The sequence below is a fragment of the Micromonas commoda genome, chromosome 8 (genome assembly GCF_000090985.2).
Source record: "Micromonas commoda chromosome 8, complete sequence".
Taxonomy (NCBI): Eukaryota; Viridiplantae; Chlorophyta; class Mamiellophyceae; order Mamiellales; family Mamiellaceae; genus Micromonas; species Micromonas commoda.
The window spans coordinates 227,904-241,109 of record NC_013045.1 but is presented as its reverse complement, the minus strand read 5'-3'; the positions used below and the strand labels follow the sequence as shown (position 1 = coordinate 241,109).

Here is a 13,206-nt window from a genome sequence, read left to right as displayed (position 1 = left end):
AGCGTCTGACTCCGCACGGTTGTTTCCGTTTTTGAGGAGGCCTCGCGCTCGCCATCTTGGGGCGGCGCGGCCGGCGCGCGCGTCTCGTCTCACGCCTCGATAGCATAGGCGGCGTGGACGGGTTCGGCGAATCGGTGCGCTCGTTTGGTGAGCGAGAGGGAGGCCTGAAGGGCCACCTCGGGAGGGCGACCAGCGCCGGTGGGAATTATTAAAGTGTCCTGCGCAGAGCCCCGTTGTTGACGGGGCACCGCGGCGGGGGGCACCATGCCGGCGCCGAAGAGCCGACAGGGCGGGCCAGGGTCCGCGGGGGCGTCCCTGAAGCACTTAAACCCCACGGTGGCTGATAGGAAGGTGAAATTTGAGGTGAGCGTCGCCCGCCACACGCTCCTCGCGGCGTCGTCACCGCGCCGGGCACTGGGCACGATTCCTCTGCGGCGCGCGGTGGCGATTTTGACCGGGCGCGGCCTGGGCGTTCGCCGCGCGCGCGATGCAACGAGGCGTCTCCGCCGATGTCATCGCGCCCTCCACACCGGTTTCGACCATCCGACGACCCTCGCATTGTGGTAATCGCCAAACCCCGCGGACTGACGAAGACGCGCGCGCCCCATCCACCCCTCACCCCGCAGGAGCTGCCCGAGAAATCGCTGTGGGTATTCCGAAAGGAGAACCCCGTGCGACGGTTGTGCGTGTCGCTCATGCGGAATCCGTGGTTCGACAGGGTGGTGATGACGCTGATCCTGCTGAACTGCGTGTTTCTTGCGATGGACAGCAGGGAGCCGGGTTTCGAAGAAACCACGAGGGGGTGCGTGACCCGCCCGCGCCCCAGCGCCAAACCCCGACCGACGCTCTCAAATTCTTCGCTAGCGAGGACGAGATTCAACACTCGTCGTCGTCAGTCGCCCCTTCTCCCGGCTGACCCCGTCCCCACGGCCCGAATATCACAGGAAAGCGGTGGACAACAGCGAGAACATCTTCTTATCGCTGTTCTGCGGCGAGATGGTGATCAAGATCGTCGCCATGGGCTTCTTCGTGCACCCGAACTCGTACCTCAGAGACTCTTGGAACAGGCTGGATTTCACGGTGGTAATTTTAGGCATCATCGCGGCGATGAACCTTGGTAACTTTAGCGCCATCAGGACGGTGAGGGTGCTGAGACCGCTCCGCACGCTGCAAGGGTTCGCGGGCATGCGTCAGCTCGTGGTGACTCTGCTGAACTCGCTTCCGTTGCTCGGAGACGTCGCGGTGCTAATGGCGTTTTTGTTCTTTTTGCTGGGGTTGATGGGGGTGCAGCTGTTCAGCGGGGCGTTGAACCGGCGGTGCGCGTCGCTCGATAACCCAAACGCGGGTTGCCACCTGTGCGGGTACGACGTGGGGTACGCGGGGTACAACGCGTCGCAGATCGCGTCGGGGTGCGCGAGCGATTGCGCGTTACCGGCGGCGCCGAGATGGACCGTGCACGAGGAGACCACGTGCGGCGGTCCTCGCGTCGCAAAGTACCCTTCGAAAGGCGAAAAACCGAGCGGGTACTCCTGCCCGGACGGGCAGTGGTGCATCGCGTACGAGGCGCCGAACCATGACATCACCAGTTTCGACAACATCCTCGGCGCGTGGCTGGCGATCTTCCAGTGCATCAGCCTGGAGGGATGGGTGGACATCATGTACTGGACCCAAGACGCGGTGAGCGAGTGGAGCTCGTGGTACTTCGTGGTGATGATCATCATGGGCTCCTTCTTCGCCATCAACCTCGCGCTCGCGGTGCTGTACGTCAGCTTCACCACCGAGCGCAAGACGGACAAGGAGCAGCACTCGGACGCCATCGCCGCGGAGAAGGAGGCGAACAGCAAGCTCCTAAAGTCGATGGAGAGCGAGGGCGCGTACCAGGCGGCGCAGGTGGCGGACTTGCAGCGGCGTCTGAGCGACGCGTCGCCGGGGCGGAAGAGCGCGCCGCCGTCACCGTCCGTGTCCCCGCACGAATCCTTCGTCGCGGCGACTCCGCCCAACGGCGGCGGGGATAAACGGCTCGAGGACACAATCGCGGAGGAGGTTGAGATGGGAACTTTTGAGGATGCCGACGGCGCCGAGACGCCCGCGACCGTTACGACCGTTACGACGACGACGAACGACGCGCACGGGGGCGACGTGGCGGTGCGACGACCGAGCGTCTTCGACAGCGCTTTCCGCCCGGAGAAGTTCGGAAGCGCGATGGTGACGCCGCTTCCGATGCGGACGGTTGACGAGGACGGCGACGACGATTTCGCGGACCAGCCGTGGCTCGCAGAGGGTTTCGCCACGCCGCAGGAGTGGGTGAGACACCACGGCGGCGAGATCGAAGACGTGCAGATCGTCGACGGCGTGCCGGTGGTGGTGCCGCCGTCCTTGGCGCAGCGGTTTCAGCGCACGTGCCGCGTGCTCGCGATGTCGGCCACGGTGGGGAAGGTGACGATGTTCCTGATCATACTAAACACGGTGTTGATGGCGAGCGAGTTTCACGGGATGAGCAAGGGTCAGATTGACGCTTACGAGGGGATCAACTACTTCGTCACCGCGTACTTTGCGCTGGAGATGGTTATGAAGATGATCGGGTTGAAGTGGAGGGCCTACATCGCGGACAGGTTCAACATCTTCGACGGGGTGGTGGTGATTATCAGCATCATCGAGCTGGCAGTCGCGGATGGCGGCGGCAACCTCACCGTCCTCCGCTCCTTCAGGCTCCTTCGGATCCTCAAGCTCGCGAGGTCGTGGCCGCAGCTGAGGAAGATCATCGCGACGATCCTCGACACCATACCGTCCATGAGCTCCCTCGCCGGGATGCTGTTCCTTTTCATCTTCATCTTTGACCTGCTCGGGCTGCAGCTCTTTGGGTACGAGTTTGTCTTTTGCGATTCGTACGGGGTGGACGGCGCCGCGCCGACGTGTCCGCCGGGCGTGGCGGAGACTGCGTGCCCCAATCGCAAGGACTGTTACGTCGCGTGCAAGGCTTCGCAGGTTGGCACGTGGATAGAGTACGCGTCGGGCGCCGCCGGCTACTGCGCAGAGTACGGGGGCGGTGAAACGGCGCTGGCTAGGCTCGGGATGAGCGATCAGCCGAGGCACCACTTTGACGATTTCTTCTGGGCGTTCATCACGATCTTCCAGGTGCTCACGGGCGAAAACTGGAACGAGGTGTTGTACGACGGCATGCGGACGAAGGGCGACGCGGCTTGCCTGTACTTCATCCTGCTGGTTGTCATCGGCAACTACATCGTGCTCAACCTTTTCCTGGCAATCCTGCTCGATAACTTTGCCGACATGGACAGCAGCGGGGAGACCGCTGCGGAGACCGCCGCGAGGGAGGAACGCAAGGCTGCCGATCTTCAGCGCAAGAAGGAATTGGCGCTGGAGAGGCGGAAGACGGCCCGAGAGGAGTGGATGAAGCTGCAGGCGCAGGCGTCGCTCTTGTCGTCGGGACAAAGCAAATCTCTGAAGGCGGCGGCGACTGGCGGCGTGGTGACTCTCTCGGTGATGGACCGAGCGCGAATACAGGTGAAGCGCCTGATCCTACATCCAAAGTTCGATCAGTTCGTCATCTTGCTCATCCTGGTGTCGTCCGTGTTGCTCGCGGTGGATTCGCCAAACGTCGACGAAGATTCAAAGCTGAAAAAGGCTCTGAACATCACGGATGTGGTTTTTGTGTGCCTGTTCGGCTTGGAGGCGGCGATGAAGATATTCGCGCTCGGGGTCAAGAAGTACTTTGCCAATGGATGGAACCTGATGGACTTTGTCATCGTGTTCATAGGCGCGATTGGAGCCATCCTGGAGCTCAGCGGAAGCGCGACGATGCAGGCGGCGAGGTCGATGCGATCTTTCCGAGCGCTTCGCCCGATGCGCATGGCTGCGAGGGCGGAGGGAATGCGAATCGTGATCGAGGCGCTGTTCCAGGCGGTCCCGCCCATCATGAACGTGGCGCTCGTGTGTATCCTGTTCTACCTCATCTTCGGCATCCTGGGGCTGAACCTGTTCATGGGTAAGATGTACCGATGCGTCTACGACGGCACCGACGACGTCATCAACTCCCCGGCGATGGGCATAGCGGCCAGGGACGTCACCAAGCGGTGGTGCGCGTCGGGCACGCATCTCACCGGGTGCGTCGGCGGCGCCCGCGTCGCGCTGTACTCCTCGGGTGCGAACGGCTGGGCTTGCACGCGCGTGACGTCGACCGTCTCCGAGCTCAACGTGGATTTGAATCGCGTCGAGACCTTCTCGGGGTCGTGGACGTGCGCGGCGTCCGCGGACACCCTCGCGGTGCTCACCGCGGACCCGTACGATCCCACGGAGTCGTTCGGCACGAGGGCTACGTACGTGGACGGCACGATCGGCGCGGTCGGGTACAACGCCACGGTCGTGCGCGAGGCGGTGACGACGGCCCAAGCGACTGGCGCGTTTTCGTCAACCTGCGAACCGCGCTTCGAGGCGCACGAGTGGAAGAAACCGGAAAATTACAATTTCGACAACATCGGCGCCTCGATGCTCGTGCTGTTCGAGACGGCGACGCTCGAGATGTGGCTCGAGGTGATGTACCACAGCGTGGACGCCGTCGCCGAGGGCCTGCAGCCTCGGCTCAACTACAACGAGGGAGCCGCGCTCTTCTACGTCGTGTTCATCATCATCGGCGCTTTCTTCGTGATGAACCTGTTCGTCGGCGTGACCATCGACAAGTTCAACGAGATGAAGGAGACCCAGGAGGAGGAGGACGAGATCGAGGGGCGCGCGAAGGGGGCGTCGCTCTTCGTCACGGAGGAGCAGCGGCGGTGGCAGCTGGTGGAGCGGATGATGTCAAAGTGTAAACCCACTCGGGTCTATGAGCCGCCTAAGCACCCGGCGCGCGCGAAGGTCTTTGGCGTCGTGACGAACCCGTTGTTCGACGTGTTCATCATGATGTGCATCGTGGCCAACGTCGTCGTGATGTGTCTCACCTACGCGGGTGAACCGGAGCAGTGGACGATGGATTTGTTCGTCGCCAACTCGTTTTTCACTTTTGTGTTTTTGTGCGAGGTCATCGCCAAGATCACGGCGCTGGGAGTGGTGAACTACTTCGAGGACCCGTGGAACAGGTTCGACTTCACCGTCGTGGGGTTCTCCCTCGTCGGTTTCATCATAACGATGGCCACGGATGCGAGCGCGGGGTTCATCGCGATGCTGCGCGTGTTCAGGGTGGCGAGGGTGCTACGGCTGGTGCGTCGCGCGCGCGGATTGCGAACGCTGCTGCAGACGCTGCTGTTCTCGCTGCCGGCGCTCCTCAACGTCGGAAGCGTCCTGGTTCTCTTCTTCTTCATCTTCGCCATCATGGGCATGAACCTGTTCGGCAAGGTGAAGAAGGCGGACCACCTCACGCGGCACGCCAACTTTGACTACTTCCCGGATAGCATGCTCGTGCTCTTCCGGTCCTCAACCGGAGAGATGTGGAACGGGATCATGCACGACTGCATGGTGTACCGAAAGTGCTACGAGATACAGGTCGGGCCGTACGCCGGCACTTACGTGGACAAGGGCGATCCGCTGCTAGACGGGCTGCGCTTGGGAGAAGACGGGTACGAAGACAGGTGCACGCCGTCTTACATCGGCACCATCGTCTACTTTGTCCTCTTCATCCTCATCTGCGGCTTCGTCATGCTGAACCTGGTCATCGCGGTGATTCTGGACAACTTCCAGAGTTATTCCGGAAACGTTGACCTGCCCGTCAGCGAGGAGGACTTCACGCACTTCGCTCTGGAGTGGGGACGAATCGACCGCACGGGTTCTTATTACATCGCGGTTGACAAGTTACCCAAGCTCCTGAAGCGACTCAGCGCTCCGCTGGGCGTGAAGAACCTCCCCAAGGGCATGATCAAACGGAGCCTCATCCTGACGCTGTTCACGTGCAACGTGTCCGTGGAGGAGGGGAAGGTGCATTTCAGCTCGGTGCTCAAGGCGCTCGCGGCGAGGCTCGACGGCATCGAACCACCGCCCGAGCCTCCCAAGCGACGCAGGCGCCGCGGCTCCGTGGGCTCGACGATTTCCGAGGCTGAGGAGGAGGAACTCTTCGGACCGTACGGCGAGGACGACAAGGTGAAGCACATTTTCGCCGCGATACACGTGCAGAGCGCGTGGCGACGTAAGGAGGCGATGCGGCGGGTGCAGCTCGCCAAGATTCGCGCGCGAAAGCACAAGGGAACCGCGCAGGGCGCGGCGGCGCACAAAGCAGCGGAGGATGCGGAGCGACGGCTGGCAAAGTCGACGAGCATGACGTCGGATCGATCGTCCGCGTCGCACGCGTCCTCCGCGTGATGGGATTTGCGTAGATTTGGTACCCAAGGTAAAAGACGAACTCGTGTTGACACCGCACGTCACTAAACGCAATCGTTCGTCCCGGCGGCGTCGCCTCGAACGCGTCAGGGAAGCGGCACGGGGGAGCCCGTCGGCATCGAGTAGTCGTACTCCCCGGGCAGGTTCGCGAGCATCGCGCCGACGTCCGTCGTCGCGCCCGATCCCTCCCCTTCCTCCCTGCTCGCCAGGTCGAAGCTGACGTTCCTCGCCTCCGCCAGCGTGAGGCACGCCACGGCGACGCGCGCGACGTCCGCGCGGGGCACCGATCGCCGATCGCCGCTCAGCAGCGAGTCGTCCAATCCCGCGAGCAGCTCGCGCTTTCCGCCCTCCTTGTCGAGCAAGCCCCCGGGGTGCACGATGGCGTAGTCCAGCCCCGACGCCTTCAGGTACATCTCCGCCTTGCGCTTCCAGAGGAGGATGTTGCCGTCGCCCATCGTGTTGAGGAAGTTGTCGATCTGCGTGCCCCCCATCGACGACACCAGCACCACCTTCTTCACCCCCGCCGCCTTGGCGGCGTCAATCTGGTTCTTCTGGTACGCCCAGTCCACGAGCTCGGGTCGGCCCTCGTCTGGGAAGTAAAACTCCGGGCGTTTGGCGTCCATCCAGGGCAGGATCTTGGACACGATGGCGACGACGAGCGACGCGATCTTGGGCTTGGGCACCGCGGACGTGAGGATGACCAGGCCGTCGCACCCCTCGCACAGCGCGCGGCACGACGTCGCATCGGAGACGTCGCCGATGACGCACTCGGCGTCGGACTCGGCGCCCAGCAGCTTCTTCACCTTCGCCGCGGACTTTTCGCTGCGCACCAGTCCTCTGGGCGGGGCGAACTCGGGCGACTGCGCGAGGAGCTTCATGCAGAGCGAGCCGGTTCGGCCGCCCGCGCCGGTGACGGCCACCTTCATGCCGGAGGCGCTCGTCGCGACGGGGCGGCGACGCGCGACGGGGCGGGCGGCGTCGCGGCGGGAGAGGGAGACTCCGCGGACGGAGGCCCGGGAGGAAAGGGCGGTCGACGATGCGACCGTGACGGCGGAGGACATGTGCACCGTGCGCCCGCGCTGAGGGCCCGACGGTTGGTGTGTGACGCCTCGATGGTCCGTTCTTCCCGCGGATATCGCCGGAATTGGTCGGTTGCCAAAACTGTCGTCAAAAACCAAAAAACCAAAACGACCCAAATTTACCCAAGAAACGAGGGTTTGAAAATAAGCCCCTCATCGCGATTGCCAACGTACGTCCCACGTTCGCCCCACGCCAAAAGAGCCAATCATCTGGCGCGGCCACGCTGGCATTCATTCGTGGCAAAGACCGCGTCTCCCGACGCGCCAGTCACCATCACCCACCGCACCGCCGGCCCCGTCGCCATGGCCTCCATGACCACCGTCAACCTCGCCCTCGGCTCCCGCGCCGCCGTCCGCGGCGCGAAGGTGCAGCAGAAGCGCACCGTCGCCGCCAAGAAGGTCGCCGCCGCCGCGCGCGCCGAGCTCTCCCAGGGTGAGCGCCCGCGCGAATCATCTTGGCAACTGTTACGGCGCCTCGAAACGTTGCGCAACCGCGCGAGATCACGCGCGAACGACCGTCCCGATCGCTGACCCGACCCGCCCCGTCCCCTCCATCTTCTCTCAACAGTCGAGAAGGCCGCCGCCGTCGCCGCCGTGACCGTCGCCGCCGCCACCCCCGCCCAGGCCTCCGAGCTCGGCGAGGTGCGCCCCCATCCGCTTCCACCGTCGCAATAATCTTTTCCCCCCCCGCCGAACGCGATCGAAAAGGAACGAACCGTCGGGTCTTCCCTCCCGCGCGCGCGCCTTCTGCACTCCCGCTGACGACCCGAACTCCGCATCTCGCGAAACCTCATCAGGACCTGTTCGCCATCTTCGACAGCATCGACAAGGCCGCCGATAAGGTCGAGGAGGCCTTCGGCGTCGTCGCGCAGGGCGTCGAGAAGGTTGGCGAGGTTGTCGAGAAGGTGACCCCCGTCGTCAAGCCCCTCGCCGAGCGCGCCGTCGAGGCCGCCACCCCCGTCGTCAAGGCCGGCGCCGACTACGCCGGCCGCGCCGCCGGACCCATCGTCCAGGACGCCGCCTCCAAGGTGTCCGCCGCCGGCGCCGGCGCCGTCGACGCCGCGGGCAACGCCATCAAGGCTCGCGGCATCGACGTCGAGCCCGTCGCGGGCGTCGTCGGCAAAGCCGCGTCTACCGTCGCCGGCGCCGCGTCGTCCGTCCTCCCTTCCGTCGACGACGTCACCGGGTTCCTCTCCACCGCGTCCCCCACCGAGCTCGCCGAGGTTGGCGCGGGCGCGGTCGCGCTCTACCTCCTCTCCCCCGCGCTCCTCGGCGCGTTCGGCGGCGTTCTCCGCGGGTACGCTGGTTCCGTTCGCCCCGTCGAGGCGTACGACGCGGTGACCACCGGCAAGTGCGTCATCGTGGACATCCGCCAGGACACCGGCCGCGGGGAGATCAAGGTCCCTCGCGGCAAGGTGCTGTCCATCCCCCGCGAGAAGCTCAGCGGCAACTTCAAGAACATGGGCGACGTCGAGGCGAACCTCACCGCGCTCAAGGTGGCGAGCCTCAAGGGCGTGAAGCGAGGCACCAAGGTGCTCATCCTCGACAACAACGGCGGCTCGGACGCGACCAAGGTTGCCAAGGCGCTCGCGGCGCAGGGCTTCGGCAAGGCGTTCGTGGTGCAGGGTGGCTTCAACGGCTGGGCGAACGCGGGTCTCGCCATCGAGCGCTAAGGGTGCCGATGAATGGCCCGGTTCGCAGCTCAACGGCGTATTAGCAGTCGTTAAATCTGCGTATGAGATTTGTACGCGGCGACGACGACGACCAAACCTCGAGGGGGCAACGGACGCCCTCCCGATCACATTAGTGCACGATTACCAGTATCACCGCAGTAGCGCTCGCTTGTCAATAAACTATCATGAAAGCTCATCGAACCCCACGCGATTTCGTCTAAACCCTCCCGCTCTAGCACCATTCGTACTAATCTTAGGCTACGCACTCATCCTCTGACTTTCCGACGGATCCTAATCGCCGGCTCCGACGAACCACAGCGTCGCTATCCTCCTCCGCTCCGGCGAGTGATTCGTCCCGGACCCGTGCGCTAGCGCGGGGTGAAAGAATATCGCGTCCCCGGGTGCCAAACGCGGGCAGAAACGTCTGGAAAGGTCGAAGACGTCCCCGGAAACATCCGCCGCGCCGTCGTACGCGTCCCTCGTCTGCGTAAACTTTTCGCCGAGACGATGGGTCCCCCCGAGGACGACGAACCCGCCGTTCTCTTCGTGCGACGGGTCCATCGCGACGACGGCGTTGCACCCGCCGTGCGCCTCGCACGCCGCCCTCGCGTCGGGTTTCAGGAAGGAGACGTCCTGGTGCCACGGGAACCCGGTGCCGGCGCCGAGGGGATGCTTCAGGTTGACTTGGTCCACGACGCATCGCATCGACGACGACGACGAACGGCGGCGCCCGGGGCTTGGCGCGGCGCTCCCTTCTTCGGCTGTCCCGTCGCTCACCCCGCACAGCTGCGCGCACACGGCGCGCACGTTTGCGTGCGTCGTGAGCGACGCGAACGCCTTGGAGCGCTTGGACGGGGAGGTGATCTTGCGGAGCACCCCCGGCGCCACCGCCGGGTCGCCCTTGCGACCCGACGCGGATTGCACCTCGAAGTAGACGCCCCGCTCGCGCCGGCTCCGCGTGAACGCCGACGCCTCCGCCTGGAGCGCGTCCGTCGCCGCGTGAAGCGCGTCGACCTCGTCGGTGGTGACCAGGCGGCGGACCACGACCCATCCCTCGCGCGCGTAGTGGCGCCTCAGCGCGCCGAGCTCGCGCTCGTCCCAACCCCGAACTCGATAAGTCTCGCTCGAGAGCGCTGGCGAGTTGGTCGACGCTTCATCCGCGGGGGCGTGCCCGCGCGCCATTCGAGAGATGCGACCGCGTCCGACGCGGCGGCATCTCGCGGCGCGGCATCTCGCGCGGGTCGACGCGAGCCCGAACCGCGCGACGTTCGCAGCGACGCTCGCCATGGAATGGACACGCCAAGCCGGCGCGGGTGCCGACGAGCGAGGTCGCTTTCCCTGCTGGCTTGGCCCATCTGCCCATACACGCGGGTGTGGGCACGAGAGGATGTAACATCCTTTCACGAGAAGTTGCGCCTCTTCGACGCACACGGACGGGGCGCGCGCGGCGAACGACCTCGCGGGAGACACGTCGGGCGTCCCGCGGACGCTCCGATACGCGCGATGATGCGGGAGCCGGCGACGGTGGACGAGCGCGCGCCGCTTCTCCGCGGCGCCGGGTCCGGATTTAACCGACGAGGTGCCTCCATCCGAGGGTGCCTCGACGACGTCTCGCGCGTCGCGAGCAACCGGTGGTTTCGCGCGGCGATGGTCGCCAAGAGCGCGTTCTTCACGCTCGGCACCGTCATCCTGCTTCATCACGGCACGTCGATGTCCACGGGACGGACGCGGCGCGAGGGCAACGGGTACCTCGAGGTCCCGGCCGAGGCGCACTTCGCCCCGCTCTGGAGCGGCGACCACCTCCGCCATCATCCCGCCGCGGACGACCTGAACGTCGCGTGGTTTCCCGTGCACCGCGGCCGTTTCGTCATGGACCAAGCCGCCGAACGGGCGAAGGACGCCGCGCGCGGCGGGAACCGCGCTAAGGACGACCGCATGCCCAAGTGGCCGAAGCACGTCATCGGCGGGGACGACTGGGCGGATCTCGGCGTCGTCGCAATGTCCGGCGCATTCGGAGGCGCGAGGGAGAAGCAGCCCGAGTTTTGGTTCCACGCCGTGCCGGGAGACGTACCGGTGGTCTCCATGGACGTCCGCGGCCACGGCGAATCCGAACGCGGCTGGAACGCCCTCAGCGTCGACGACGCCTTCGACGCGGTGCGATGGAACCTCATGGCCAACGACGTCCTCGCAGTCGCCGACGACGCCAAATTCCGCAGAGTCGTCTTGGTGGGCTCGTCCATGACCAACGCGGTGGCGCTGTGGGCGGCGGTGAGCCCGCACGTCAAGGACCGCGTCGCGGGGGTTTTGCTCGTCAGGCCCGCCACGGGGTGGGAGATCAGGGGCGAGGGGATATGCAAGCTGCGGAAAATCGCGTGGACGCACGCGTCATTCGCCATGCTGCTTCGCCGGTCCAGGCGGTTCGCGGAAGGGGTGGCGGCGGACGAGCTCGACTCGGACGACCTGCCGCCGCTGCCGACGCCGGAGCTGACGTCGTCGCTCGTTGGTAAATCGGAGCGCGTGCGGGAGGGGGACGCGAACGCGAAGGGGGGATCCGATTCGGGTGGATCGAAAGGCGGGGCGCGATCGGATTCCGAGTCCGGGTGGGTGTCCAGGTGGGTGCTGAAGGGGAGCGCGTGGAAGCGGTACCGGGGCAACCCCGGGCTCGGGAAACCCTCGACGAAAGTCGAACCGCGCGACGAGGTGTACAAGTCCATCAAGGAGCTCGACCCGGGACTGGACGGGTACTGGTCGAAGATGGTGGAGAAGTACCTCGGGACGTCGACGGACGGCGCGAATTACCTAGCCGCCGCGAAGCGATACGCCGAATCCGAGCCCGAGGAGTGGCGACGCATCTCCCCGCTCGTGCCCCTTCGCTACCTAGGCGACAAGGTGAGCGATTACCCCTCGCGCAGGGCGCTGCAGCTCTGGTTCGCGTCCCCGGCGGGGAACAAAACCCCGGTGAAGGTTATCGCGTACAACTGGAGCAGGACGCACCGGTACGTCATGGCCAAGGCGCTCAGGTTTCTCACGTGGGGCGACTGGTCACGGGATTACCTCGCCGACGGCCACGACGGGTTGGCCCGGGACATCGCGGAGTTTGTCGAGAAGGTTCGCCGACGCGAAGAGTCCATCGCGGGCGGTGACTCACCGGGCGGCGGCGACGGGGGGAAAGAGTCGGATGAATTTTGGCGCGAGGACGAGGAGGACGAGGAACGCATCGCGGGCGTGACCAGGGACGAGGACTGGGTGCGGAGCGACTACGTCGACAGCCTCGACTACGACGACGGAAACGCGGACGACGTTCGGGAAGACGACGACGACGAGGCGTCCTCCGCTCTCGGCCGGCGTCGCCGGAGAAGGACCACCCGCGCCATGCACGGGTTGATGAAGGAGATCGACGCGCTCCTCGGCGCCGAGGACGCGGAGGACATGGAGGCGGAGATCGACTCGGTCCCCGGGCACGTCCTCGAGAAGGAGGCGACGCGGCTGGTGCGCGCGGATGCCGAACGCGTCACCGCGCGGGGGCGCAGCCTCGACGACTGGCTCGTCGAAAATTTCGGCCCCAAAAAATCTCTCGCGTCGTTGGACCTCCTCGACTACTGCGACGGGCGGTGCTGCAGGCTCAAGACCCAGCTCCCGGAGAGCGGGTGGGTGCCGGAGAAGGCGCGGTCGGGGCCCGGGATCCAGTGGGTGTTCCACGAGGAGCTCGCGTCGGAGGAGGCCAAGTGCTACGCCCGCGAGGCGGAGGACGCGGCGAGGGAGGAGAGACGCGTTCGAGCCGGCGGGAGACTGACGCGGGAGGAGCGCGTGGACGTGGAGGCTGAGCAGTTTTGCGTCGCCGTGATCAAGGCGCGCGCGGAGGAGACGAAATCGGCGGCGGAGGAGTCAAGGGCGACGCTGGCGGCTTCCGTGGGCGACGTCGAGAAGAGCTCCGCGGCGACTAGCTAGCTAAGAGTTAAGGTAACTCGAGTGTCATCGAAACAGCGGCAGACGTTCGTGCATGAGCCCCACCGCCACGAAGTACGCCGACGCCACCGGCACCCCCACGTTCAACCCCGCCATCCACAGACGGCACCACACGTCCCAACACCGTCTGAACCTCGCTCTGTACACCTCGTTCATTCCCTCCTTTC

The 13,206-nt window shown here is 65.3% G+C and overlaps 5 protein-coding genes across 5 annotated transcripts; 3 read left to right on the top strand and 2 right to left on the bottom strand.

Moving 5' to 3' along the window:
• Positions 1-264: 264 nt before the first annotated feature.
• Positions 265-6,355, top strand: CAV2 (voltage-gated ion channel superfamily; the record flags this gene model as incomplete). Its single annotated transcript, XM_002508078.1, has 3 exons — positions 265-363; positions 627-802; positions 945-6,355. The coding sequence occupies 3 exons, from the start codon at positions 265-267 to the stop codon at positions 6,301-6,303; spliced, it is 5,634 nt and encodes a 1,877-aa protein (XP_002508124.1). The 3' UTR covers positions 6,304-6,355.
• A 52-nt stretch (positions 6,356-6,407) lies between these two features.
• Positions 6,408-7,247, bottom strand: MICPUN_84210 (predicted protein; the record flags this gene model as incomplete). Its single annotated transcript, XM_002507792.1, has 1 exon — positions 6,408-7,247. One exon carries the CDS (start codon positions 7,245-7,247, stop codon positions 6,408-6,410), a length of 840 nt encoding a protein of 279 aa, XP_002507838.1.
• Positions 7,248-7,686: 439 nt separating this feature from the next.
• On the top strand, positions 7,687-9,274 carry MICPUN_105919 (predicted protein). The gene is made up of 3 exons (XM_002508077.1): positions 7,687-7,833; positions 7,969-8,042; positions 8,198-9,274. The coding sequence occupies exons 1-3, from the start codon at positions 7,704-7,706 to the stop codon at positions 9,071-9,073; spliced, it is 1,080 nt and encodes a 359-aa protein (XP_002508123.1). The 5' UTR covers positions 7,687-7,703; the 3' UTR covers positions 9,074-9,274.
• A 90-nt stretch (positions 9,275-9,364) lies between these two features.
• Positions 9,365-10,255, bottom strand: MICPUN_60536 (predicted protein; the record flags this gene model as incomplete). Its single annotated transcript, XM_002507791.1, has 1 exon — positions 9,365-10,255. The coding sequence occupies one exon, from the start codon at positions 10,253-10,255 to the stop codon at positions 9,365-9,367; it is 891 nt and encodes a 296-aa protein (XP_002507837.1).
• A 108-nt stretch (positions 10,256-10,363) lies between these two features.
• Positions 10,364-13,021, top strand: MICPUN_60535 (predicted protein; the record flags this gene model as incomplete). Its single annotated transcript, XM_002508076.1, has 1 exon — positions 10,364-13,021. The coding sequence occupies one exon, from the start codon at positions 10,364-10,366 to the stop codon at positions 13,019-13,021; it is 2,658 nt and encodes an 885-aa protein (XP_002508122.1).
• Positions 13,022-13,206: the final 185 nt, after the last annotated feature.

Coding starts and splice junctions, on each gene's coding strand:
- MICPUN_105919 (XM_002508077.1), top strand. CDS start 7,704: ATGGCCTCCATGACCACCGTCAACCTCGCCCTCGGCTCCCGCGCCGCC. Junction 7,834..7,968: donor GCGCGCCGAGCTCTCCCAGG/GTGAGCGCCCGC, acceptor TTCTCTCAACAG/TCGAGAAGGCCGCCGCCGTC. Junction 8,043..8,197: donor AGGCCTCCGAGCTCGGCGAG/GTGCGCCCCCAT, acceptor AAACCTCATCAG/GACCTGTTCGCCATCTTCGA.